The sequence below is a fragment of the Sorex araneus genome, chromosome 4 (assembly GCF_027595985.1).
Source record: "Sorex araneus isolate mSorAra2 chromosome 4, mSorAra2.pri, whole genome shotgun sequence".
Lineage (NCBI taxonomy): Eukaryota > Metazoa > Chordata > Mammalia > Eulipotyphla > Soricidae > Sorex > Sorex araneus.
Window position 1 is genome coordinate 10961970 of NC_073305.1, and position 25153 is coordinate 10987122.

Genomic DNA, 25153 nt, shown 5'->3' on the forward strand with positions numbered 1-25153 from the left:
CAGAGCCAGGAGTTACCCCTCAGCACAGCTGGGTGCGTCCCCCAAACAAAAACATCTTTTAAATTTTTTCTTTTTAAAATCTCTATTGTACGGGATAATTATATCCTGGTGTGTTAGGTGTGGCTCTGTCTATTATCTGTTCACCCATTCTCCCTTTCTCCCATGCATCATTTATCCACCCAACCTTCCATCCATCCACCCAACCTTCTATTCATCCATCCATCCATCCATCCACCCATCCATCCGTCCATCTTTACAACTTCAACAACAGTTGCACAGTGAAACTCTCTCCCCTCCCTTCCCCCAGCCACCCAGACCCGGTTGTCCTAGTAGGAACCAACCACTGGTAACAATTTCCCTTGCTTCCTACCGAGAGAAATTCTACAAACCTGCCAGCAAGCGTGGCCCCGTGGCCCCTCCCCAACCCGTCTGTCGCCCTGGGCAGCCCCATACTTAGCCCTGATCACTGCGGGCCTGGGGAAGGATCCAGAACTGTGGAAAGGCTGGCAGAGGCAGAGCCACCCCTTGGTTCCTTCTTTTCAGGTTCGGGGAGCAGCAGAGCGTGCCCGTTGGCTCACGTGGTGACACTCGAGTCTCACATCACAAGCACTTTGGTTTCCAGCTGTTCTTCAGTCATGCGCGGTGGCAGCAACTTCCCAGGTAAGCTTTGCAAGGGGGGGCGCCCTTCTCTCAGACAAACTTCTTTTTTTTTTTTTTTTTTTGCTTTTTGGGTCACACCCAGCAATGCTCAGGGGTTACTCCTGGCGGTGCTCGGGGGACCATATGGGATGCCGGGGATTGAACCCAGGTCGGCTGCGTGCAAGGCAAACGCCCTACCCGCTGTGCTATCGCTCCGGCCCCCTCTCAGACAAACTTCTATAAACGGAAATTCTTCTCCCACGCAAATCTGGGTCACTCTGAGTAGCAGTATCCTGCCCCCCCCTCAGGGAACGTATCACCAGTGGATACCCCCACGAGTATCTTGGTATCTTGATAGTATCAAGTCTGTGCCTATTTTTTAGTTGCTGGGGTTTTTTCTTGGAGGGGGGCTCCCACACCCAGTGGTGTTTGACTTACTCCTGGCTCTGTGCTCAGGGATCGCTCCTGGCGGTGCTCAGAGGACTATCTGTGATGCAGGTGAGTGGCCCAGGCGTGGCTGTGTGCAAAGTAAGTGCCTTAGCATCTGGACCGTTTCTCAGGCCCAAATCCAGTACTTTGCATTTATACTCATTGGTATAAATCAATGATTCAGTTTCTCCACTACCTCTCAGCAGTTGTCCTGTGGTATAAAGTCACCTCCCGTATACTCTGCTGCTTTTATTTTATTTTTTTATTTACTTGTTTTTAATCGAATCACAATCAGATACACAGTCACAAAGTCATTTGTGATTGGGCTTCAGTCATACAATGTTCCAACACCCGTCTCTTCACCAGTGTACATTTCCCACCACCAGTGTCCCCAGTTTCCCTCCCACCCTACTCCTACTTCTATGCTCCATGGCAGGTAATTTTCTTCTCTCTCTCTCTCTCTCTCTCTCTCTCTCTCTCTCTCTCTCTCTCTCTCTTTCTTTTTCTGTTTGCAATATGGACACTGAAATGTTATCATGTATATCCCTTTACCTACTTTCAACACTCAATTCTTCTCTAGAGTGCCCAAGAACACACGACTGGAGAAAGAACCTGTGGTATATCTACACAATGAAATACCACATAGCTGTTAGGAAAGATGATGTCATAAAACTTGCTTATAAATGATGGACATGGAGAGTATCATGCTGAGTGAAATGAGTGAGAAGGAGAGGGCAGGTAAATAAAGACTGCATCAAAAAACAACAAAAAGTATGAGACTAATATCCCAGGCCAGGGGAAACAGAGCCAGGAGGAGGACTGGTCAGTGGTTGGACGCTTGCCACAAGCGTGTGGGGGCAAAGGACAGTTAGGATAAAGAAGGGACCAGTATGACAGTAACAGTCTATTGCTTTCTGCCTCTTTGAGTGAGCGTTAGCAAATACGCAGCCTAATCTCAGAGCACGGTCCTTGCCCAAACACATCCATGTTGAATACATGTGACATCTCCTTTCTCAGGCTGAGCATGTTGCCTTGGAGAGCCCTGTTCCTCCTTTTCTGGGGTCCACACGCCCCGCCTGTTTCCCCGTGGCATTTTTTCCCTCTTGGTTCCTGGGATCTCTTTCCGTCGCAGCCCTCCTGTTCAGGGGAGCGCCTCTCCTCCGCCCGGCATCCTGAGCGTTCATCCTTCGGGTGGCGAGAAACAGAATCTCTGATGCCGAGTCTGCTTTCCTTTGGTGCCCCAGCTTCTCGCTCATTAACTAAGAAATTGCTAAGTGGTTTACGACCTGGAGGGAGAAACACGATCGCAAGTTCCTGCAAAGCGAACCGGGAAGCGAGGGCTCGCAGGAGAGACGGTGCCGTGAGTAAGGGGCTTACCCTGCTGGCAGTCGACCTGAGTTTGACCCCTGGCACCACACACGTTCCCCCCCAACCCCCCTAGGAGTGATCCCTGAGCACAGAACCAGGGGTGTGGCTCCCCACCAAACAAAAAAAAAACAACCAAACCAAACCTAGAGAAGAAAAGGCAAATCAATACTTCAGGGCACCTGTAAACTCATAAAGCACATGGACAGCCCCCGGGACTGTTGTGGGGGGTGCATGGAGGGGGTACATGGAGGGGGTACAGAAGTACAGGGAGCACACGTCTGTCCCCAGGCTCTGCGATTTAGAGCTTCAACATTGCCTTGCCATGCAGGGATGGGGCCTGGGGTGGCCAGTGTCCCTTCCCCAAGGGAAACGGGAACGGAGGCTCCTTCTCTGAATCCCCGTCCTCGGAAACATTGGTCATAACCCGTCATGGCATGGCCCCCTAAGACCCGGGTGGCTAGTTTACAAAACATGGATCATAAATTAATTTTTTGTGGGTTTCCACACCTGGCAGTGCTTATGGGCGACTCCAAACCCTGGGCATGGGGCTTCCTCCCGGCGGCTTCCCGGAAGGCGCAGGGATGTGCGTGTGCGTGCAAGTGCATGCCTGCAGTCCAGGGACGTGAACTTGGGCCTTCCACGAGCAAGGCATGTTCTCATTGCATGCTCTCTCCAGCTCCTGGAGTATGAAACCCTCTCGCCACCCTGGAAGGGAGCGGCAGAGGCAGACCGTGTGCGTCAGGGTAAGAAAGTGACTTGCAGAAGATCTCTCTCGTAGGGGGGGTAGAAAGAAACTTTAGTTGGGGAATAACTGATGCCCGAGGCCATAGAGAAATGGTTTTGGCAGGAAGCAGGCCCCTGGGGCAATGGAGGGAAAAGTCAGGAAGGAACACTAGGACAGTGGTGGAGGGGGGACGTGCTTGCCACAGAGGGAAGCCGGGGATGCTGGTGGAGGGGAGTGGGCTCTGGTGAAGGGACTGACTGAGAAGAATAACCACAGAGCAACTCTGTCACTCACGGTGAATCAAAACAAAAATGACAGGGCCAGAGCGATAGCACAGCGGGGAGGGCGTTTGCCTTGCACGCGGCTGACCTGGGTTCAATCCCCGGCATCCCATATGGTCTCCCAAGAACTGCCAGGAGTAATTCCTGAGTGCAAAGCTGGGTGTGACCCTAAAAGCAAAAAAAAAAAAAAAAAAATGACGTGGGAGCTGGAGTGGTAGGTAAGGCATTGTAGTAAGGCAATTTGCCTCACACGTGGCTGACCCAGGTTCTATTTCTGGCACCCCATAGGGTCCTCTGAGCCCCCCCAGGAGTGATCCCCGAGCACAGTCATAAGTAAGGCCTGAGCATGCACCACTGCGTGTGCCCCGCCCCCCAAAAAATGCCAATAGTCAGGTTACATGTGTACACACACGTGTGTGTGTGTGTGTGTGTGTGTACATGTGTGTTGAGGGAGGTGGCAGCGCCCTGGCCTGAGCTGCCCCATGTCATTCCCGAGAGGAAATCAGGCATTACTGGGGAAAGAGGGCGGGCACTCCCCTGCCATTCTGGTCCGGGCTGGGCTGGGCTGGGCTGGGGGAGGTGGGTGGCCCACGGCTTGATCAGCCCATGCCAGCTCCAGGGGTGCTTGGCCCAAGCTCCCACCTCAGCGTCTGTAGCCTCCTCTCGGCTCCTGCTCCTCCACTGGCCCTGCCTCGCACACAGCAATTAATCATCGCCGCCTCCTGACAGTTCTGGGATAATTATCTTGTATTATGAGTGAAGACGCGCCCAGCAGCCCGGGCCTCCCCAGAGAGCACACAGACCTCTGTCTGACACACGGAGTGAGGACAGTCCTCTGGTGTGGAGGGGCCTTCCTGGGCCTTGGAGCTCAGTCTGAGGCCCCTGGGGACCTGGGCGGCAGAACTGGAGCCAGCCATCCCCGGGAAAGAGGAGTGGAGGGGACAGGAAGGGACAATAAAGTGAAATGACCCTAGTGGGGACTGGAGAGACAGTGGGTAGGGCACGTGCCTCGCACCCAATCGACCTGGACTCAATCCCCGTCATCACCTCTGCTCCCCCCGAAGGCCACCCACAGTAAGCCCGGCCGGAGCATGGCAGGGGGCTCACCCCTCCCACAGCGTGAAATAATAATCATCTGTCCCACGTGCTCTTGTGCCCATTCATACATCCCCAAAGTTGCAGCCGATGCCAACCGATAGGCATGAGTCCAGCAGCTGGGCGGTGGGGCCTGGGCAGAACAGACCCTTCTCCAGGGAGCCCACTGGGTCGGGGACAGGCAAAGCAAACACAGAGACACGGTGTCTTGCACTGTGCCAAGGGCTCTAAAGAAATATCACGCAGGTGGCCGAGGGGGAGCGCTGCTATGCCGGGGGCGGGATGGGCGGTGATCCCACCGCTGGGGAGCGACAACGGAGCGACCAGCTGTGGGCAGCCCCTGGTGTGGACCCCGAGCCGGACACATACACACAAAAACCACCGTCCAGCCGAGGCTGAGAGAAGCGGGGCGGAGGGGACCGACTCAGATGGTAGCTGGGCACAGGCGGGCTTCACTCTGGATAAAGCAACCACAGCCCAGGGTGCAAAACGGCCAGGGGGCCCTGTCTGCGCGGCCGGCACGTTGTGATGAGGGTTCCAAAGGCGCTGGGCTTTTTTATTCCAGACTCAGAGGCTGCGTCCCAGGAACCACTGCTGGGGCCTTTGACAGCTTCTCCCCGTCCGTAATTTCCTGCCCGTCCATCCATCCTTGCAGCAACCACTTAAAGCGCAGCAGCCGTGCGGCCGCCTGGCCCCGGGGCCAGGGCGAGGCCAAAACAGAGCCCCGCGGGCTTCGGGGAGAGCCCACCTCTCCCACCCAGGGGCCCCGCGGGCGGGGGGCGGGCCCCGGGCCCGGCGCGTCCCGCTCCCGCAGACCCCACGCGGGGAGCCCGCGGCCGCCAGGTGGCGCTGCGCGCCCGCTCATGGGCTGCGGCTCGGGGTCGCGGGGCCGCGGCCCGCACGGGCGGGGGAGGGGCGCGCGGGCGCGGGGCGGGGCCGGCGCCGCAGGTTGTGTGACTTTGGGTTTGACCTGCCTGGAGATGAGCTAATCCCACCGTATAATAGACTCCGGGGAGATAGGGAAAATGGCTGCGGCGCTATCTGCGTCGTCATGGGGACCATCGCGGGGGCGCGCGCGCGCCTGGAAAAATACAGCCTTTGTCGGCGGCGCGTGTCACTCCGGGCGCGGGGACCTCGGGCCGGCGGGCTGGGGGTCTCAGCCCAGCTGCCGAGAGCCGGGAGGCCGCCCGGCTCAGCCCCTCTCCCCGCGCACCTGGGCATCCCTTCCCGCTCGCACCCCGCGCCTTCCCCTCTGGGTTCCGCCGCACACCGGCTCGGCGCTCGGCCGTCTCCCTGGAGCCAGCTCGGGGGGCGTCCCGGCGGGGAGTGTCCAGCCCCAAGCCAACGCGCCCCTTAGGCCCACTCACTCAGGCCACCGGGAAAGACGCAGCAGCCGTCGAGCGGAGCCTCGCAGCCCTCCAGGCGCGCCCTGCGAGACCCCGACGCTCACGGGTTGCGGGGGCGCCCGCCCTTACGAGCGCGCAGTGACCCCCAAAGAGACAGGGCAGGAGCGACCCTGAATCCGCACCCGAGCGCGCCGCAGGCGGCCTCGGCTCCGGCAAGCACGTCGAGGATCCGTTCCCGGGACGCTCCCCCGCCGCGCGCCCCTCCTCAGCCACTCTTTCTCGCACGTGTCCATCACCCCAGGGGCACGCACGCACCCCTCCACCGCCCAGGGGAAGCACCCCCTTTCCTCTGCTCTCGCCAGCGGCCTGGACGAGCACCCCAGCGTCCGTGCGTGTTCAGCGCTCGGCCAGCGGCGCACCCGCAGGTCGGCGCTCCCAGGCGCGGGCGTGCGCGCGCGCGCGCGCGCGGGGGGCGCACACTCGGGTGCCCCCCGGCGGGCGGGCGGGAGGGCGGCGCGGACCGGGGCGCCCGAAGTGCCCCCCGCGGACGGCTATCGGCCTGCCCATCAGCGCGCGGATCTGCGGTGGTAAATGATGCATTCGATGGCGGGCGCATTTGTTGTGCGCGCTCTGAAAGGGCTCCGATAATCTGGAAGGCAGAGATAAGGAACGCCATTTATTCCGCGGCACTTTGGAAACAATTCCCAGCCCTGTACAACCCCATTCTCGGGCAGCCTCCGGGAGCCGGGCAGATAACGATTGGCTATTCATTATCTTCGCCGGGAACAAAGATTAGCCGGCCGAGATGAAAAATTACCCCGGACAGCGGCGCAGCCCCGCGCGGACCCCCCTGCCCGCCTCCGCCGCCCTCGCCTCGTGCCCCGCCCGGCCCGCCGGCGTTTGCGCTCACGCAGTCGACCCGGCCCAGGTGCTCGGGCTTCCCCAACTCGCTCCTTCCCGCACTCGGTCCATCCCACCCACCCATCTTTGCCCGTTTCCAAATGCCTAGGTCCGCTCTGGGGCGCAGTCCCGTCTCCCGGGGAGGGCTCTCTCCACTCTTCCCAGCTCTATTTTCACCCTCGCTCCCTCTATTCCTCTGGCCCCTGCGCCTCGGTGCCTGTCTCTCTGCTCAACAGTTTGGCCGCTTTTGCTTCCACCTCTAAAAAGTGGCCTCCCTGCCTTCCTGCCACTTTTTAGTTTGTTTCTGGCCCTGAGTGCGCCCAATTCACCCTCCCACTCTCACCCATATCTCTATTCCTTTGGCATAGAAGTAGATGAGTGGGTGCGTGTGTGTGCGCGCGCGTGTGTGCGTGTGTGTGTGTTGTGTGTGTCTGTGTGTGTCTGTGTGTGTAGAGAGAGTTTAAGGTGATGGCACTTACTTGCCTTGCCTGCAGAGGTCCGGGCTGGATGGAGTCCCTGCCTGCATCTGGTCCAGCGAGCATCACCAGAAGTGTAGAGCCAGGAGGAAAACCGTAGCACAGCTGGGTGTGGCCCCCAAACAAAACAAAACAAAACAAAACAAAAATTCTATCCTGGGGACACCCTGTCCTGACCCTATCCCTGGGTCTCACACCTCTGTCCCTGCAGAGTTTGCACCAGGCTCAGACTGGAGCCCGGGAAGGTGCCTTGGGGTCTGGCAGGGAGATGGTGAGGGGGGTGGAGGGGGCGGGGATGCAGACTGGGAACCCTGGTCCCGAGAAACACAGCCCAGCTAGGAAAAAGTCTCCCCCCAGTGCTCCTATGCACCCCCCCCCAATGATTCTCCCAGGCCCCTCCCCATGAGGGAATATGAGGGTGGAGGCCGCCTGGGAGCGGGGGTCCCAGCGAGGCCACCTCATTAAAACAGTTATTCAGCATGGCGCTGGCGACGACAGATAAGCCTTATCAGCTCATCTCCCCCTCCCACAGACAGACAGAAAGTGCCCCCGAAAATGGCACCCAAGCCCCCGCCGGCTGCCCGCCCGCCCTGCCACTGGGGAAGGTGTACATGGAGGCAATCTGGGCAGACACACCGCCTGTCACCCCAGGACACTCTCCACAGACCACACAGGCGCACGCACACACGCGCGCGCGCGCACACACACACAGTGCCCCGACAAACATGGGTCCCTTTAAATTCTCTGCAGAGACGCAGACACACCAGGATACTCTCTGCTCCCACCCCATCCTTCATAACTTACCCCCCCCACACATGCACACACACACACACACACACACACACCACACAACTCCGAGTAACAAAGTATGGAGACACACTCTGCAGCTGGCCCATGATGTGAAGATACCATTATAGACACACACGGGCCAGTATGCACTACCCATCACAGACTTCTGAAAACAGTGGGGTCAGGTGGACATGCACAGGGACACGGGCAGTGACAGCCCCCCTCTCCCAGGGGCCCTGCCAGGACTGCGCATGCAGCTCACTCCCGCGCTCCCAGGCCCCCCACACACTTGGGGGCCCACAGGCTCCCTGCCTGCGCCTGCCCCGTCCACCCACACACAGGGTGGACTCAGGTCACGTCCCCTCCCACTCAGAAACACACTCTCCTGGCAGAACCGTACCAGCTTCCCGAAAGACCACTCCCCAGCTGGCACTCCCAGAGAGGGGGCTGGGCACATACCCCTTTCCCGGGACCTCGAGCACTTCTCATGCTCTCTGGGCAAAGCACTTTCTCTTTGGATTTAGGACCCCCGAGCCACAGTCCACAGTCGATGTCCTGGGCGGCAAGAACAGGGGACCTGACCATGGGTTTGAATTTCCTGGTAGAGACTTTGAAAGTTCAAGGGCCACCAGGCTCTCCAGGAGCCCGAATCCAGGTGCCTCCTTCTGGGAAGACTCCCTCCCTTCCCGCCCCCCCCCCCCATCCACGCCAACCATCCACTCCCCCTTGCCCCTCGGGCAAGCTAGGGCCCTTCTGCAGGGGCAGAGAACTCCTACCACGCTCTGGTCTGCTCTGCAGTGGGTGAGCTGGGGTCTGGGGGCAGGGGGGGGAGGGCGGAGAGGGGGGTCTGCTCAGGAAAAGGAGAAAGTAGGGGTCCTCCCTTGCAGGCCCCGGAGGGGGGAGAGCCTGGGAATACCCGGGACCTATAGGGTATAGGAGCCGGCTGTTTGCCTGGAGCGTGTTGCACGTGTGTGAGTCAGGGGGACCCAGATCTCTCCGGCCGAAGCCCGAGAGCCTGTGCGCTCACACGTGTGCAGCGCTGTGCTCGTGGCCGTGTAAGCACTGGCGGGTTGGAGCAGGCGGCGGAGGACGTGCGAGCGGAGCGCGTGTGCTCGCCACCCGTGAGGGTCCCCCGGGGACAGTGGCCATAAAAGAGACGTGGCCCAGCTTTCTGAGCGAGCCGTCCTGCGGGCAGGGGTGCGGGGGGCGCTCGGGAACCCAGTGACTGGGACCAGGGGGACGGGGGCGTAGAGCTCTGAGCACCCTCCTGCTCCTCTGCGGTGCTCCCGCCCCCTCAAAGTGCGGTGGAAATAAAGAGCGGCGCTGCGGCCGCCGGCCGGGAGGAGGGACAGGCAACGGGGAGCTCCACGGCGGTGGCCAGGCCAGCGCGGCCCGGCTCCCGGCTCCAGTCTCCAGCTCCGAGCTGCGGGCGCCCGCCGGCCACCCCGCAACAAAGCGGCCGGCCCGGTACCAAGAGGCCGCTCCGAGCGCCCGGCGCCCCGCGAGCCGCCCACCCCGCTCCGGCCCCGGCCCCGGCCCCGTCCGCCCGGGGGCGCCGCCCGCCGCATCGCGCTCGGTAAGTCCCCCCCACTCTACCTGGCCAAATCCCCTTCCAGCCCCTCTCGGCCGGGGCGCAGCCCGCCCGGCCGCCTAATCGCACGGTCGCCGGGCCCTGTCGCCTGTGATTTGTGACCTTCGGTGCTCGCACGGGCCTTGCCGAGGGCTGGAACCCCACATCCCTGGGCCTCAATCGGAGGGGGAGCAGTGGAGAATCGGGGGGCTCCCGTCTTCCTTTCCGGGCCGAAGCCTATAGGTCCCGGGTATTCCCAGGGCGCCGCAGCACGTCCCTTCTCGCGGCCCCCTCCCCTAGCCCCCAGAGCTGGGGCCTTTGTTCCGGGCGCCCCATCTCGGGGCCGCGCGGATGCGCCCGAGCCGGGCCGGCGGCGGCTGCACCTGCCGGCTGGTCCCGTGCGCCGGCTTTGCGCGGCTTAACCCGGCTCGCTCCTGCGTGCGCCCCTGCGCGCCGCGCCCCGCGGCCCTTTATCCTAAGCGACTGGGGTGCGGGTGGGGGAAAGCGGCGGGTCTGGAAGCCCCCACCAACCCCGCGCCTCAGCCCCCCGCCCCCCAGCCCCAAGTCGCAATCCGTTTACTGGGATTTCAATAAGAATGAGACCGGCACTAGAGGCGCGGGCTTGCGCCGGCCGCGGGGAGGCGTCGGCGCGGTCTGGGTCCGTCTGGACGTCCGGGCATTCAGAAGCCTTTAGCCCGGGCCGGGCTTGAACTTCAGGTTGCCCCCGCTGCGAAGGGAAAGGCCAGGCGTTCGGGGGGCTGCGGGGGCGCCGGCCGCGCCTTTCCCGGAAAAGACGGGAGGAAATTCGTTATTTTGGAAAAAGCCGCTTCTTTCCCCGGGTGAGGGAACCTCCGGCGAGCGAGCTCCGGGTCTACGCGGGCCCACCCCGTGCAGGGATTCGTTTGTGCGCAGGCCAGATTCGAGACGCAGGTAGGGCCGAGGCGGCCGGCCGGGGCGTCTGGAGAGTGTCTCCCAGGCGGGTTGACAAATTGCAAACAAATTGCGTCTAACGAAACGGATTTAGCAGTTGTCACGCCCCGGCCGCCGGGTGCTCTCGGTTAAACCGTGGCTGTCCCCGGGGGAAAACTGGGCCGCGGTGGGCAGGTCTGAGGCCGGACCTGAGGGAGGCTGTGGGCCTGAGAGCTGGGGAGAGCACCCACACTCGGACCTGCCCCCCGGGGGCCGCCGGAGCCCTGGCGCCCTTCTCAGCCGCGGTGACTTTAGGATCCCGAGAGGCCCAGACATAGGCGGGAGGCCTCGAGATTTGGTTTGGGGGGGAGCTGACAGTAAATTCCAAAGCAGGAGAGGCTACGGAAGCCCCGATGGACCACGGGGACCCAGCCCCTCTTTCTGGAGGGACAGCTGCCTCCGCCTGACCCTAGTTGAGGCCTTTTCCTAGAGAGCACTTCTGACCCCACCCCTGGCTCAAGCAGCCCCCACTTTCTCCCTCGCCCCCTTCAAGGCACTCTTGAAGGCAGTTTTGGGGCCTAAGAGGCCACCCTATGGATTAGGAATTAAAAGGTCCCCCCTGGAAGGCAATCTCTCTGCACACGGACCTTGGCAGATCCCTCCCCCACCCCCAACACATACCCTGTGGATGGGCCAATTAGATGCCCATGGGGAAAGGTGAGAAGAATTAGGTCACAAAGGTTGGGGGGACAAACTTATGGTCCCCGAGGCCTGGCTCTGATGATGGAAGTTTAAACAAAGGGCACTACAGGAGGACTCCGGAGGGGGTGGCCGCTGAAGCCCAGGCAGCTGAGAGCCCCGCCTGGGCCTAAGAAAGGGAGGGAGGACCCCTGTGGTAACACCCCAGCCCGTGTCCACTCTCAGCGAGGAATCACAGCTCGCTTGGAAAATTGTTAGAAAATTCAGTTTCGCTGGGGCTGGCCCCCTCTCTGTCCCACTCAGAAACAGTGACAGGAACAGGGCCAGGAACAGTGACAGTCTCTCAACAGCCCCGGGGAAGGGACACAATGGGGAGGGGACCCAGGCTCTCCCCACGGTGTTCTGGAGACTCCCCCTCCGCAAGCCAAGACCTTATGCGGGAATAAATTTGTTCTCCTTCAGCTATCTGGTGCCCCCTCGCCTCAGGCCCCAGTGACACTGGGCTGACTCCTGAGCAACCTTCCAACCAACTGTCTGCTGGAGCGTAGGTGGCAGTGCCGGGTCCCGGCTGCCCAGTGCGTGAGGGTCCCAGCCAGTGTCCGTGGTTCTGGCAGACACAGACACTGAAGACTAGGGTGGGGGGCGCTTGCTTTATTAGCCAGCTGGGCACTCTGCCGCCCGCCGCCCTGGCGGCTCTGCAGGTCGGTTAGTTCCTGCGGGAGAACAGAGCAGTCCCGCGTCCAACGCAGGAAACTCCAACCACTGCGAAGGTCGGCGCAGGCAGCCTGCGGCCGGCCTGCCCCGCGGAGGAAGCGACCCAGAGGGCGGCCAGAGAACAGGCTGAGCTCCCCTTTCCCCTTTCCCAGCCCCAGACAGGACTGCGGGAAGGAAGGCGGCGGGTGCGGGTCTCCCGAGGCCGCGGCTTAGGCATTGCTTAACTGCCCTGCTAAGCTCTTCGGAGCGGCGATTTTCTGAGCCGGCGAGCCAGCTCATTAAATTCCCGCCCGCGCTCTGCTGCGCACCCGGCCGGTGGGCAGTGCAGGCCACCCCCCGCCTCGCCCCCCACCCAATCCGGTGATTTCCACCCCAGCTCTGGCCAGGACGCTGCCCGGAGGAAATCGGCTGCCCAGGAGCAGAGCTGGCGGCGACCAAGCTGCAGACCCGCCCAGAACTCTGCGTGTGTGTGTGTGTGTGTGTGTGTGTTGGGGGGGGGGGTATCATTTTAACTGCGTCTTCTTGAGGTGGGAGGTGAGGAGGCGAATTACCTGCTTCCCGGAGGGCACCGAGCGGTCACCTCCCGGCGAGCCGAGGCCGATCGCGGCCCGGCAGAAAAGCCTGCGCTTGGCTCCAGCGTTCACGATCCCGCGGGCGCCCCGCGGGCCTGCGGCAACTCGGGCTCTGGGGACCGGGGTGGAACCTCGCGCGGGACAGGCGGGCCGGACGGCGGGGACTGGGGAGGTTCCCATTTAAGTTCCGGAGACGCACTCCCCCCCCCAAAAAAAAAAAAAAAGAAAAACCCAAGAAGAAAAAAAAAAGAAAAAAGAAAGAACGAAGGGAAAAAAAATCCAGACGCGAGGTTCCGCCGCGCTCCCCCCCCCCCCTTTACGCGCCGATGAATCTTAAGCTTCAGCCGCGGGGACCCCGGCCCGCCCCGTGCGCGGCGGGGAGCGCGAACCCCGAGGCCCGGACGCCGCTCACCTGCCTGCTCGGCCGCCGAGGCCCGCGCCCCGGGCTCCCGCTGCTGCCGCCGGCTCGGGCGCGCCGTCCCGGGCGGACGCCGGCCTCCTCGCCCGCCGCGCCGCGCTCCGCCAGGCCCCGGCCCCGCACGCCCCAGCCGAGCGCAGCCCTGCGGCGCCGGGACGCGCGGGGTCCCGGCCGGGCGAGGCCCTCTGCTCTGCCCCCGGTCCCGCGCCTCTACCTGAGCCCGGGCCTCGGACGGGCGGACGCTCGGACCTCCGGACGCAGACGCGGCAGGAAGCCCCGGCCCGGCCCCGCGCCCCGGGGGCGCTGCTCGGCGTTGGCCAGGGACTGGGTGCCGGGGGCGCGCCCGCGGAGCGGGGCCTGGCCCGGCGCCCCCGGAGCCGAGGGGACCGAGGGCTTTCCTCCCTCCTCGGATTATTAAAAAGTTCATTTCCTGGCGAATCGGGTGACGTCAGGGGCCCGGCGTCGCGGTGGCGGGGCCGCCCGGCAGGAGAAGCCGCCTCCAGTTACCCAATTACCGACTGTCAATCCCGGCGCCCCTCCCCCCACCTCCCGGGGGGTGGCCCGGACCCCCACCCGCTCCCCGGCCCCGGACCCACCTGGGATCCCTCGGGGCTGCTCGGGAGAGAGCTGTGGGCCCGGTGAGGGGCGGGGGTCTGCAGGTTGCTGATGCCTCCCCGTGGCCCCCCGCACCTGTCTCAGCCACCACCGCCCCCCTCACCCCCCATTTTCTGCTTCCGACCCCCCCGGTCCTCGGCCTCGGGCTTGCTGGGAACCTGCGTCTCCTGCGTCGTCTGTACGACGGGCGACGGCGAGGGAGGTGCTGCCCCAGGGCCCCGGGGCGCAGAGCTGCACCCCTGCCCTGCACAGCGGTTCCAGGTGACCTAGAGGCCGTAGTCCTCCGACCACCACCTCCTCCCCCTCCCCGAGACTTAGGGACCCCCCCCAGAGGGAAGAAAAATTCCTTCTCCTGCCCCAGGCGTCTCCTTCGAGCCGGCGCCGGCGCCAGTCCGGGTCTCCACGGCCTCGCCCCAGGCAGTTCGGCCCGTTGGTCTGCGGAGGCCACGCCCGGGAAGGGGACGCCCCCTCCCCCCTCTGGAGCCGCCACCTCTGGCCAGGCCACCTCCAGCCGGTCCAGCACAGTCGTAAGCGGCCGTGTGTCCCGGCCCAGGTGCCCACCGAGGGCCCCGGGTCCCTGTCCCTCGTGGCTCCCACTACCCCCAGCCGTCCGCCCCTCGCACCCTTAGCCCAGGATCTGAGCAGGGACAGCGCGCGGCGAGGGTAGGTAGTGGGACTGCGACGCGCCACGCTCCGGGTGGGGGACAGGAGGTGGGATCCCCGAGAGTGAGCTAGCCGGGGTCGGAGGGGGAAGACCCCCCGGGGGTTCCCGGCCTGGGCTCCTCCTGGAGAGGGAGTCCCAGTTCCAGGCGAGTCCCCCGGAGCGGGGCTCAGAGGTGAGGGGGGACGCGAGAGGGGACGCAGCGGAGGGCCCACAGGGGGGGGGGGCCCGGGGGGGCGGGGGGCTCCTGGCAGCAGGGGCCGCCGGGAGGGCGCTGGGAGGGGGCCCGCCCGCCGAGGGGGGCAGGCCCGCGGGTCAGTCCGGGAGTCCAGCGGGCCTGGAGTTGCGGGCGCAGCCAATGGGGGGCGGAGGCTGGGCGGCGCGCGGCGCTGATTGGCTGGCGCGGGCTTCTTAGGCGTGCGCGGCCCCCGCTTCATGTCTGTGCAGGAGTCGCGAGCTGGCGCCAGGGCGGCCGGAGGATGCCGAGGGGCCGGAGCCCGGCGGGCCTGAGGCCGAGGCGCGCGCTGCCCCCCGCTCCCGCCGCGTGAGCCCCGCAGCCCGGGGCTAGCGCCGCTGCCGCGCCCCTCCCGAGGCCGCGTCCCCCCGCCGTCGCCGCGGCGCTGCGTGTGTAAGTTTGGGCAGCGGGAGCCTGGAGGGTGGGGAGGGGGGCTGGGCGCACCCAGCCCCGGGAGATCTGCGTGGGGCCGGGGATGGCACTGGGCGGCGGGGGGCCGCCCTGGGGTGCCCGGAGGCGCGCGGTTCCGGGCGGTGCGCGCGGGAGGCCGGCGCCGGGCGGGTGGGGCTGCGTGCGCGCGTCTCGGGGGCGAGGTCGCGAGGTGCGTCTGGCACCGAGTGTCCGAGCAAGTTGTGACCATCGCGTGCCTCGCTCCGTGGGTGCGGGGGGCGCCCGCCTCCAACTTTTGCGTCTGTGTTTATGTGTCCGCGCCGCGGGAGGGTGGGGGCTCGGCGCGAGCGGATCCCAGCGTCGCAGCGGTGTTGCGGTGTGCGGGGGGCGCCCGACGTCGGGGGTCCCTTTCCCCGGGTGTGGCCCGGGGCGGGGGTCGCCACGTGAGCGTGCGTGGATGCGCCTTCGCCCCTTACTTTTCTTTCGTTTTGAGCCTGGCGCTTTCCTCCCACCCGGGACGTGCCCGCCGCTGAACTCGGCTAGGGCGCAGGAGGGGTGGGGGGTGGGGGCGCGTGGCGGGACCTGGGGGTTGTCGTCCGAGTGAGTGTGGTTGGGGGGGGGACCCGGCAGCGGCGGCGCCCTTCCACGCCAACCTCCCCCATCCCTGCCCCCCTTCCATCGCGCAGGGCCGCCGCCGCCACCTCCACCCAGATCCGGAGTCTCCGCCGCCGGCCATGGAGGTGGCGCCCGAGCAGCCGCGCTGGATGGCGCACCCCGCCGTGCTCAACGCGCAGCACCCCGACTCGCACCACCCGGGCCTGGCGCACAACTACATGGAGCCGGCGCAGCTGCTGCCCCCCGACGAGGTGGACGTCTTCTTCAACCACCTCGACTCCCAGGGCAACCCGTACTACGCCAACCCGGCCCACGCGCGGGCGCGCGTCTCCTACAGTCCCGCGCACGGTGAGCCGGCCCCGGGGGCGCGGGAGCCCGGCCGCTTGGCCCCGCGCGCGCGGCGCAGGCGGGGAGGAGGGCCCCGGCTGCCGCCTGCTTCCCGGATGTGAGATCCGCAGGAACGGGAGCTGCCGAGCCCGGGCGCAGGAGGAAGGTGGGGGCAGCCGGCGTCTTCCAAGGGGGGGGGGGTCTGCGCTCCCCGCAGGCTTTCTGCCGGCCGGGTGGGTTCCCTCCAGGTTGTCCTCCCACCCGGGACCGACATTCCTGATTATCACCGCTTGGGGTGTTACGTTTCTGGTTTTCTTGGGGGGGAGTCTGAGCTGGGGGTGGTTAGGAGACGTCAGTGACCCACGCGTCTGGGCCTCCACTCACCCCCCGGCCTCCCCTCTTCCACAGCGCGCCTGACCGGGGGCCAGATGTGCCGGCCACACTTGTTGCACAGCCCGGGCCTGCCCTGGCTGGATGGTGGCAAAGCCGCCCTGTCCGCCGCCGCCGCTCACCACCACAACCCCTGGACCGTGAGCCCCTTCTCCAAGACGCCCCTGCACCCCTCGGCTGCAGGAGGCCCTGCCGGCCCCCTCTCCGTGTACCCTGGGGCCGGGGGTGGGACTGGGGGAGGCAGCGGGAGCTCCGTGGCCTCCCTCACCCCCACGGCCGCCCACTCCGGCTCTCATCTCTTCGGCTTCCCACCCACGCCCCCCAAGGAAGTGTCCCCTGACCCCAGCACCACCGGGGCGGCCTCCCCGGCCTCCTCCTCGGCCGGGGGGAGCGTGGCCCGCGGGGAGGACAAGGATGGCGTCAAGTACCAAGTGTCCCTGACGGAGAGCATGAAGCTGGAGAGCGGCAGCCCCCTGCGTCCAGGCCTGGCGGCCATGGGCACGCAGCCGGCCACGCACCACCCCATCCCCACGTACCCGTCCTACGTGCCGGCCGCTCACGACTACAGCGGCGGGCTCTTTCACCCCGGAGGCTTCCTGGGGGGCCCCACCTCCAGCTTCACCCCCAAGCAACGGAGCAAAGCACGTTCCTGCTCAGGTAGGACCCCAGAGAGAGTGGAGGGGAGAGGGGGTGGCGGCGGTTCTTGGGGTCTCGGGTACGGAGAGGGTGGCTGGTCTCCTTCGTCTGGGGCTGGGCAATGCCCTCCCCCCTTCCAAAGGCCTGCAGGGCAGAGAGGGGAATTGAAAACTTTGCTTTTCCGCTCAAAGTTTTTCTCCCAGCGTGGTGAAGGGGGTCCCCAACTTTGAGCTGCCTCCCCTCACCCTGTTCTTGCCCTCCGAGAGGCCGGCCCTGGCCAGAGAATAGAGAACAGACTAGAAATTCCCCACCCCGTCCCCTCCCTGAATCCCAGACGAAGCAAGAATTCCGATCCCGTCCCACCTTAGCCCGAGAGGGGCGGCGGCGGCGGGCAGGTGAGGGGGGGAGGGCGCATGTAGGTGTGCGGACGTGTGCCTTGGAGAGTGCGCGTGCTGCGGGCGCCGACCCTCCGGAATCTGGTTCTCCCACTCCGCAGTCCGGCCCTGGGCGTGTGGTCACTCCGAACCTCCTCCGGAGATGCCCCTCCACCCCCTGCGACATTCCCAGGACGGGCTGCCACTCCCCGCCCCCTGGGCCGCTCTCCTCTCCTCGCTCCCTCCCCGAGGGCTGGATCCGAGAGGGACCCGGGGCCGCCTTCTGTCCCCCACCTGGCCGTGAGTGGGCCGGGGTGAGGCTTGGCTTCTCCCCCACCCCGAATCCACCCGATGGCATGGCACATGCTCACCGTCGTCGACGCTTTCAAAAACTTTCGATCCTGAGCCCAGGGGCCGCCTCCCCTCGCTGGGAGATTCTGACAATTACGTGGGTTTGAACTAACCGGGAAGAATTCCCAGGGTAACGAGATGCTAACTGAGGCAGCATCCAGCAGGGAGTGGCCCCGTCGCCCTGAACTCCCTCCTTGGGACCCCCCCACCACTCCAGTGCCCAGCAGTGAGTGGCCCCGCCGCCCCAGCTCCCCCTTGGGCTCCCCCACCACTACCCTGCTCCCCGGTCCCTGCTCGCCCAGTGCGATGCCTTCTCCTGGATCTTTGGCGGTTCCATTCTATTTGAATTCCAGATGGTCTTTAAACCACAACAATGACCAAACAAAGCACTCCCCCCAGCCCCCAGCAGCAGCAACAACAGAAAACAGGGTCATTCCGTTCACTTAGCCTCAAAAACGAGAGGCTCCCGTTTAATTTTAAAGAAAGACGTCAATCTGAGTCCAGGACTCTGCTCTGTGTGTGTGTGTGTGTGTGTGTGTGTGTGCGCGTGTGTTGGGGGCTTACGGGGGTGGGGGGGGGGTGGAAGAAGGAAATTGCCCGGGGTTGGGCAGAAAGAAGGCGCCAGGACTGAGGGGATGGACGGAGGGAGATGGCAGCGGAGTCGGGGAGCGTGCCGTGTGCCGGAGGGTGCCCTGGTTGTCCCCTGGCCCAGCCAGGTCCTGCCGGGTAACTCCAGTCCAGCCGCCCGCCGGCAAAGTTTGCTGTAAATAACCTTTCCCTGGTCCGAGCCTCCCTCCCAGGGACCCTGGCCCCTCTCCTCCCTCCAGCCCTGCTTTCCTTCCTTCTGAGGATGTCGGAGGGCATGTGGCCTTAACCTACTCCTCTCTGAACCCCTTTCACCCACCAGGAGTCCCTTCCCCGCCCCCCCATCAGATCCTTCTAGAATATAGACTCAGCCCGCAGGAGCCCAGGACGGGCTCTGCCCCGCTCCTGCCCACCCCGGCCGCCTGCCCCTGACCTTGTGGGCTAAGCTGACCTGGTGTTTCTCCCTGTCCCCCTCCAGAGGGCCGGGAGTGTGTCAACTGTGGAGCGACGGCCACCCCTCTCTGGCGGCGGGACGGCACCGGCCACTACCTGTGCAACGCCTGTGGGCTCTACCACAAGATGAACGGGCAGAACCGGCCCCTCATCAAGCCCAAGCGGAGACTGGTAGGTCAAGGCAGGGGGTGGGCGGGAGGCAGGTGCGGGGGGGGGGGGGGGGGGGGCAGCGGCTCCCTGGGGCTGGACCCCTCCGCGCCCCGCGTCCCAGCCTGAGCTGGAATCCTGGCTGCCCCCTTCCCACCGCTCTGTCTCTTTTATCATGAAAATCACTTGGGTGTCGGTTGGGGTCGCCCCTCTCTCAGACCCTCCTCCCCACGCCCCACCCCCAGGCCTGGCCGGACTTCCTCCTCTGCAGCCCCCCCAGGTACCCTCTCACCCCGCCCTCTCGCTCAGGCATCTCCACCACGGGGACTGTCCGAGGGCCTGCCCGCTAGCTCCTGGCCCTTGGCCTCTGTTTAACTCCCCCTTTAAAAAAAAAAAAAATTAGGGCCATGAAGTAATTTTCCCTGGGAGCTGGGGCCGGGCTCCCTCGGCTCCCACCCCAGTCTCCTCCTGCTGATTTAAATAAAAACCCACACATACACCAGCACACCCCCCCTCCCCTAAAGAAAAAACCTGCTCTTTATTATTTTTCCATGGAGTCACCTATACTGTGTATTTTCATTTGAGTGATTTTAAAAAAATGCCCTTTCGGATCTCCTGCCCGGCTTCCTATCCGGACATCTGCAGGCCGCGATAAGGAAACTCCGCGCTCTGTTTCCGGACTCGGCGAGTTTGGAGAGTCTCCCGCTCCGTCCCGCCTCTCGCTGGGCTGTTTTGAAAATTCTAATACCCTCCGCTCTGCAAATAATGCGTAAAATGCTAAGAATAATAAATATATTTTTTCAGGGCGAAGTGATTTACGAGGCTTAAGTGGCTGCCCGCTTTGCCCCCTTTCCCCTCGCCCTCCTCTCCGCCCTCCCCCCCCCCCCGTTTTTTTTTTTTTTCCTGGAGCGAGGGTGGGGTGAGGGACCCGGGTGGGGGTAGAGGTGGAGGATGCGATGTTGGCCCCTGAGTCAGAATTCCAGCCTCAGGCCTGCTTACTCACCCTCACCCCTCCCCGCCCCTGTGGCTGCAGCCCTGCTCGGGCCTGGGGCCATTCCAGTCTTGCTGGCCCCCCCACCCCCAACTCTGTGGCCTCTGGGAAATGTGTGTGTTGTGGGGGGGAGGGCGGCGGTCAGTCTGTTGCTTCAGGGGGCCGGGCTGAGGGACAGCACTGCTTTGGGGGTTTCCGTGCCGGCCCCCGTGGGGTGGGTTCATTCCTCTCTCCAGGAACCAGACGCTCATTTCCAGATCACCTCTGCCCTGTATCCCCTGAGGTCCGGGGGGCGGCCACTAGAACTCTGGGGTACACCAGGTGGGACCCACAGACTGGCCCTGTCCTGCCTAGGAGAAGGGGTCTGCGGTGCCCAGCGTGGAAGCCTGGTGGCGGCCCCCAGAAGCGCCACGTTGGGTTGGTGCAGTTCCGAAGGCCCCCGAATCCGAGTCCGTAACTTGATTCAATTACGGCTCAATTTCATTTAAGTAGCCACATGCGGCTAGGGGCTACCGTCTTGGACAGCGGCGCCTCTGGACTCCTGAAACGCTTTTCCATCCCGGCGTTGGGCACTTTTGTTTGAAGGCGCCTCCGCTGCTGCCCAGCCCGAGGGTCTGCTGGCCCCCCCCGCCCCCTCCCCCTGGGGTTTTTCTGAGAAGTTTTGTGGGAGAAGACCCGAAAAGCAGTTTCTGAGCCCGGGGCCCCAGGGGGGGATACCGAGGGAGCCTTTTAGACTACGGAGTCCTTCTCGGGGCCTCAGTTTCCCCAACTGTGAGCTCAGGCGGGTGGGCGGCGGCGGCAAGACTGGCTTCCCCTACCCCGCCAGTCCCTGCTGGCCCTCCGGCTGCCCTGCTTCCGAGCTCGGCCCCCCAGAGAGTTCTGTGGAGGCCTCGGATTCTAGAATTCCATGGCTGGAGCGTCCCCCCCGCCCTGCCGGGGCGTGGGAGCCTGGCCCGCTGACGCCGCCCGCCCCTCTCCCCCAGTCGGCCGCCAGGAGAGCCGGCACCTGTTGTGCAAATTGTCAGACGACAACCACCACCTTATGGCGCCGGAACGCCAACGGGGACCCCGTGTGCAACGCCTGCGGCCTCTACTACAAGCTGCACAATGTGAGTCGCCCCGCCCCGCCCGCCCCACCCCTCCCCGGGGGCCGCAGTGCTTTTGTGCGGCCGGGAGCGGCCCCCAGCCAGGCCGGGCTGCTTGGCTTGGCTTGGCAAGCTGCTGCCGGGCGCCAGAGGGGTTCCCAGAAGAGGGGCCGGGCTGGAGGGCAGGCAGGGCCCCCTGCCGCCGCGCCCCCACCCCGGGGCCGGCCGCTCCCTCCCAAGCCACCGTCTGGGGCAGGGGGCGGGGGTGTTGGGAGGCGCCCAGGGCCGGGCAGCGCTGGCCCTGCAGGGTGCGCGTGGGGCCGGCCCCACACAATGAAAGGCGCCCTTCCCGTCCCAAAGGCCGGCCAAGCCCGGCTGGGAAGGCGGGCAAGGGGACGCTCCCAGCGCTGACCTGCGCTGCCCCAACCCCCCGGAGCCGCGCGAGTGAGCGGGGCGCCACGTCGGGTGCGGGTGTCTGGGGGAAGGGAACGGGACCCCTGAGGTATGCCGGTGGCCCCTCTCCCCCGCCCCCGCCCCCCCACCGCAGGTGAACAGGCCGCTGACCATGAAGAAGGAAGGCATCCAGACCCGGAACCGGAAGATGTCCAACAAGTCCAAGAAGAGCAAGAAGGGCAGCGAGTGCTTCGAGGAGCTGTCCAAGTGCATGCAGGACAAGTCCGCCCCCTTCAGCGCAGCCGCCCTGGCCGGACACATGGCGCCCGTGGGCCACCTGCCGCCTTTCAGCCACTCCGGACACATCTTGCCCACCCCGACGCCCATCCACCCTTCCTCTAGCCTCTCCTTTGGTCACCCCCACCCCTCCAGCATGGTGACCGCCATGGGCTAGGGACCCCACCCCCCACCGACCGGACGGAGACCGACGGATGCCTCGGAGGGCGGCCGGCGATGTGCAGGACGGGTGGACAGACCCTCAGCTGCCCAGCTCTCCCCCCCACCCCACGCCCCCGAAGACTGATGCCACTCCTCACGCCCGTGGAGCCGGCGCGCCCGGCCCGTGGGCACCCCACTCAGCCATTGGCCGCCACTGTGAAGCTTGCCCTGGGGCTGGGAGGGGCCCTGGCTGTGGACCCCCGTGGGGGAAGCAGAAAGGACCAGGATGTGAGAGAGGAGGCTAGGAGGGGCCGGCAAACGAGGAATCCGTTTGGAGAGAAAAAAAAATGGGAAGAGGCAGAAAGAATTCGTTTTACTCTGGTGTCTGCCGAGGACCGGGAGTCGTGGGAACTCCGAGCTGCCTGCGACCCCAACACCCCCAACTCCCCCAACTCCCCCACCACCACCGCCCACCCGTCCTGCAGCTCCTCCCTCTGCGCCCAGTGCTGCCCGGTCAGTCTGTGCACCTGCCAGGCTCTGGGGGCCACATCCGCTGCCCCGCACCCTCTCCTCTGGCTCCCCGCTCGGAAACAGCTGCACCCCCCAGTCTGGGCTGCACCGGGGCCCGGTGGGGGGGGGGTCCCAGGAGTCCGAGCCCGAGTGCCCGGCCCCGGGGCCCCGGAGGACAGAGACAATCACGGGCCGAGCCACGCAGCTCTCCAGGCCAGGGCTGGGTCACAGGAAGGAAGCAAGAGTTTCTCGAGGTGGGGGTGGGGGACACGTCTCCCCGAGTACGCCCCAGCCCCGAGACGGAGGCTGCTGGAACCTGTCTTCCTGCCTGGCCCCGCCGCACCTCTCTGTACATAGAGCCTTTTTCTGTGACCCCCCACCCCCGCCCCGGCACCCTCTCCCCTCTCATTCTGAGACAAAAGGAAAAAAAAATATTTAAAAAAAAAAAAGAAGAGAAAGAAAACTGCATAAGCTTTTAACTCTCTGACGAGTTAATCGTTTTATTTTTAAACTCATTTTGGGGTCCAGTCCATTGTACTCTGCCACCAAAGCCCGTGCCCTGGAAAGGAATAAAACCTACAAACCGAGGCTGTCTTTCGGAGAAGTTCTTGGACCTCACGGCCCTGGACGGGGGCGCTAGGGCCCGGGGAGAGGCGTGCGTGGCCACTCTCGGCATCCTGGGGGGGCCGGTCTGGCAGGGGGGTGACACGGGAGCTGGGGGGTGGGAGAGGCCACGGTCCCGGGGGTCCCCCGGCAGATGCCTGGGTTCCGCCCTGCCTGTCTGTGGCCGGCTGGACCCTGCCCAAGGTACCGCTGTATATAACATGTCCGACCTGAGATGCCGTGTGCGGTGGTGGCGGCGGCGGCCGGGGTGGCGCGGCCCGGCCAAGGCTTGTGCCGAGGCGATCGACCAAGTGCAATAGTGGCAGGTGATTGCCACGGGGGCACCACAGCCGGAAGTAACTTATTTTGTACTAGTACCCGCCTGAGAGAAAGAATCGGCAGTATTTTCTGTTCTTCTGTTTTACTGGGCTTGTTCTATTTTGGATTAGTGAACTAAGTTATTGTTAATTATGTACAACATTTATATATTGTCTGTAAAAAGTGTATGCTATCCCCCTATTCCTTTAAAGTGAATACTGTTAAGAGTAATAAAATACTTTTTGTGAATGCCTCTGGCCTGTCTTGTGGGCTCCGGGCCTGCGGGGTCCCGGGGTGGGGGGGACGCAGTCGGACCAAACCATTCTCATCGCTGAAGCGGGGCCAGGCTCAGATGGGTGGGGAGGGGGGGCGGGGGCCCTGTCTGCTGCCCCCACCTGAACGTCCTCTCTGGTGTCTGCTGTTGCCAGCACAGGCTGGTGCAGACCATGGTCTCTCCCCTCTGGCCCCCGCTCAGATTCCTTACCCGAGGGCTCAAGTGTGGGTCTTGCAGAAACCCACCAAGACTGCCCCCCCCCATCCCATCCGCTGTGTCTCAGCTGGATGAGATGCTTGTTCCGAGTTCCCTGACCACTGATACTCTTTGTCGGTGAACAGACCCGATCCCCAGTGTCTCTGATGACTTGTCATTGGCGACTGCGTCTGACCGGTCACGTCGGCTCCTGAGAGATGGTTATCATCGCGAGTGGCCATCACCCGGACTAATCATCAATATTTCATCCATGCTTCTGATTGACGAACGTGATCGCCCCTGACTCCAGTGACTGTCTTTGCTTCCCAGTGTCTGATGATAGTTTTTGTCACCACTGCTCCTGACCAGTTTGTGCTGCTGGTCATCACTGGCCATCGCTGGCCATGGCTCTCCAGGGTGCCCACCACTGCTGCCAGCTGGCTCTTCTCTTCAGGTCCCCATGGCCAAAGTGGCTGGCACTCCGGATCCTTACGCCGCAGGTCTGCTGGATATGGGGCTGACTGGGGTCTGTTTTCCTAATACTGCTACTGGCCATGTTCGTGGTTTGCAAGTGCCTCTCGCCGACTAAGGTCGTGTGTGCCAATCTTGATGGCCCATGCACTGTCGCCACTGTCTCAGGTCAAAAAAAGTAGTAGACTGACTCCTCAATGTCTGTGATCAATATTCTTCCAATCAATGGAAGATCTGATCGCTCATATGTGAGCGCCCTAAGCCTTTGGTCGCGTGTCCCTAGTCACCAATATCTCTAATCAGCCTTATGACCAATGTCCCTGACGTCAAATCATTTCACTATCAAAGTGTGTCTATTAGTGTGGTCACAGTGACTCCAGGGATCATTGCTGGCCACCAAGCTCCATGGTGTCCACCATTAATCATCTTCTCTCAAAGTCCCAATGGCCAAAGTCCCCGGTCCCCGAGATCCTCAGAGCACAGCTCACCGACCTCCACTGCCATCTCCCCGTGCCCACAGCCCCTCTGTGTCTGATAATGAGCCCCGGGAGGTCACACACCCGGGATCTCTGGGGCACCTGCAGACTTGAGCCGTCACTCAGCAGGGCCCTGAGCACCACGTGCTCTCACCGCGGTCTCCAGTCCTCCATGTGCCTGATCCGTGCCTAAGGGCACGTCCTGCCTCTGTCCCCCTGCGGACCCTCCATTGGCACCCCCCCGGGTCCTTCATTCTCTAATTTCGAGCCATTCTGGCCATGCACACTCACTGGCGCTCGCCTGCCCTCTCCGGTCCGCTGAGTCTTCAAGGACAAGGGTTCCTGACGGGCAGCCTCTCCCCCTTGACCGCCCTGGTGTCCAGGAGGCACTTCTGTACTTCTTGCCTTAGGCCACTGGCACTGGCTGGCCGGACCCTCGCTTGAGGCTGATGAGGCAAAGGTCCCACAGGGCCCAGTGCCTTGTCCCCTTGGCCAGTTAGACAGCCCAGGGGCTGGTGTCTGCACCCTGAGCTCAGGTCACTGCTGGCCTTGGTGTGCCAATCTCCCCTCCCTCCCCCGCAGAGGGGACACTGACCCAACAGAGGGAAAGCACTTGCCGTCCGGACACAGAATAGCCTGGCCCAGCGGCACCCTGGCACCCGGGCACCCCTTCCCCAGCCTCGTGCCTTCC

At 64.0% G+C, this 25153-nt stretch overlaps 2 protein-coding genes across 10 annotated transcripts; one reads left to right on the forward strand and one right to left on the reverse strand.

Moving 5' to 3' along the window:
* Window positions 1–994: 994 nt before the first annotated feature.
* Window positions 995–13573, reverse strand: LOC129404315 (translation initiation factor IF-2-like). 5 transcript variants are annotated; one of them, XR_008629832.1, is made up of 4 exons: window positions 12924–13573; window positions 3530–3609; window positions 2944–3141; window positions 995–2354 (listed from the first exon to the last, which is right to left on the reverse strand). XR_008629832.1 is itself a non-coding variant. In XM_055136618.1 (2 exons), the coding sequence occupies exons 1-2, from the start codon at window positions 13354–13356 to the stop codon at window positions 12443–12445; spliced, it is 666 nt and encodes a 221-aa protein (XP_054992593.1). In that variant the 5' UTR covers window positions 13357–13573; the 3' UTR covers window positions 12419–12442. The 5 variants fall into 5 exon arrangements, 1 of the variants encoding a protein (XP_054992593.1); XR_008629831.1 differs by having other exon boundaries at window positions 995–3141; XR_008629834.1 differs by lacking the exons at window positions 995–2354; window positions 2944–3141; window positions 3530–3609 and adding exons at window positions 6397–6531; window positions 7262–7363.
* Window positions 8930–23289, forward strand: GATA2 (GATA binding protein 2). 5 transcript variants are annotated; one of them, XM_055136612.1, is made up of 7 exons: window positions 8931–9623; window positions 14653–14833; window positions 15517–15793; window positions 16181–16819; window positions 18587–18732; window positions 20683–20808; window positions 21332–23289. In XM_055136612.1, exons 3-7 carry the CDS (start codon window positions 15565–15567, stop codon window positions 21629–21631), a joined length of 1440 nt encoding a protein of 479 aa, XP_054992587.1. In that variant the 5' UTR covers window positions 8931–9623; window positions 14653–14833; window positions 15517–15564; the 3' UTR covers window positions 21632–23289. The 5 variants fall into 5 exon arrangements, with proteins under 5 accessions (XP_054992592.1, XP_054992587.1, XP_054992590.1 ...); XM_055136613.1 differs by lacking the exon at window positions 8931–9623 and adding an exon at window positions 14077–14207; XM_055136617.1 differs by lacking the exon at window positions 14653–14833 and having other exon boundaries at window positions 8930–9623.
* The last annotated feature ends 1864 nt before the right edge of the window (window positions 23290–25153 follow it).

Coding starts and splice junctions, on each gene's coding strand:
- LOC129404315 (XM_055136618.1), bottom strand. CDS start 13,356: ATGAACTTTTTAATAATCCGAGGAGGGAGGAAAGCCCTCGGTCCCCTC. Junction 12,676..12,923: donor CTCGGCGGCCGAGCAGGCAG/GTGAGCGGCGTC, acceptor GAACCTCCCCAG/TCCCCGCCGTCCGGCCCGCC.
- GATA2 (XM_055136617.1), top strand. CDS start 15,565: ATGGAGGTGGCGCCCGAGCAGCCGCGCTGGATGGCGCACCCCGCCGTG. Junction 15,794..16,180: donor CTCCTACAGTCCCGCGCACG/GTGAGCCGGCCC, acceptor CCTCTTCCACAG/CGCGCCTGACCGGGGGCCAG. Junction 16,820..18,586: donor CAAAGCACGTTCCTGCTCAG/GTAGGACCCCAG, acceptor GTCCCCCTCCAG/AGGGCCGGGAGTGTGTCAAC.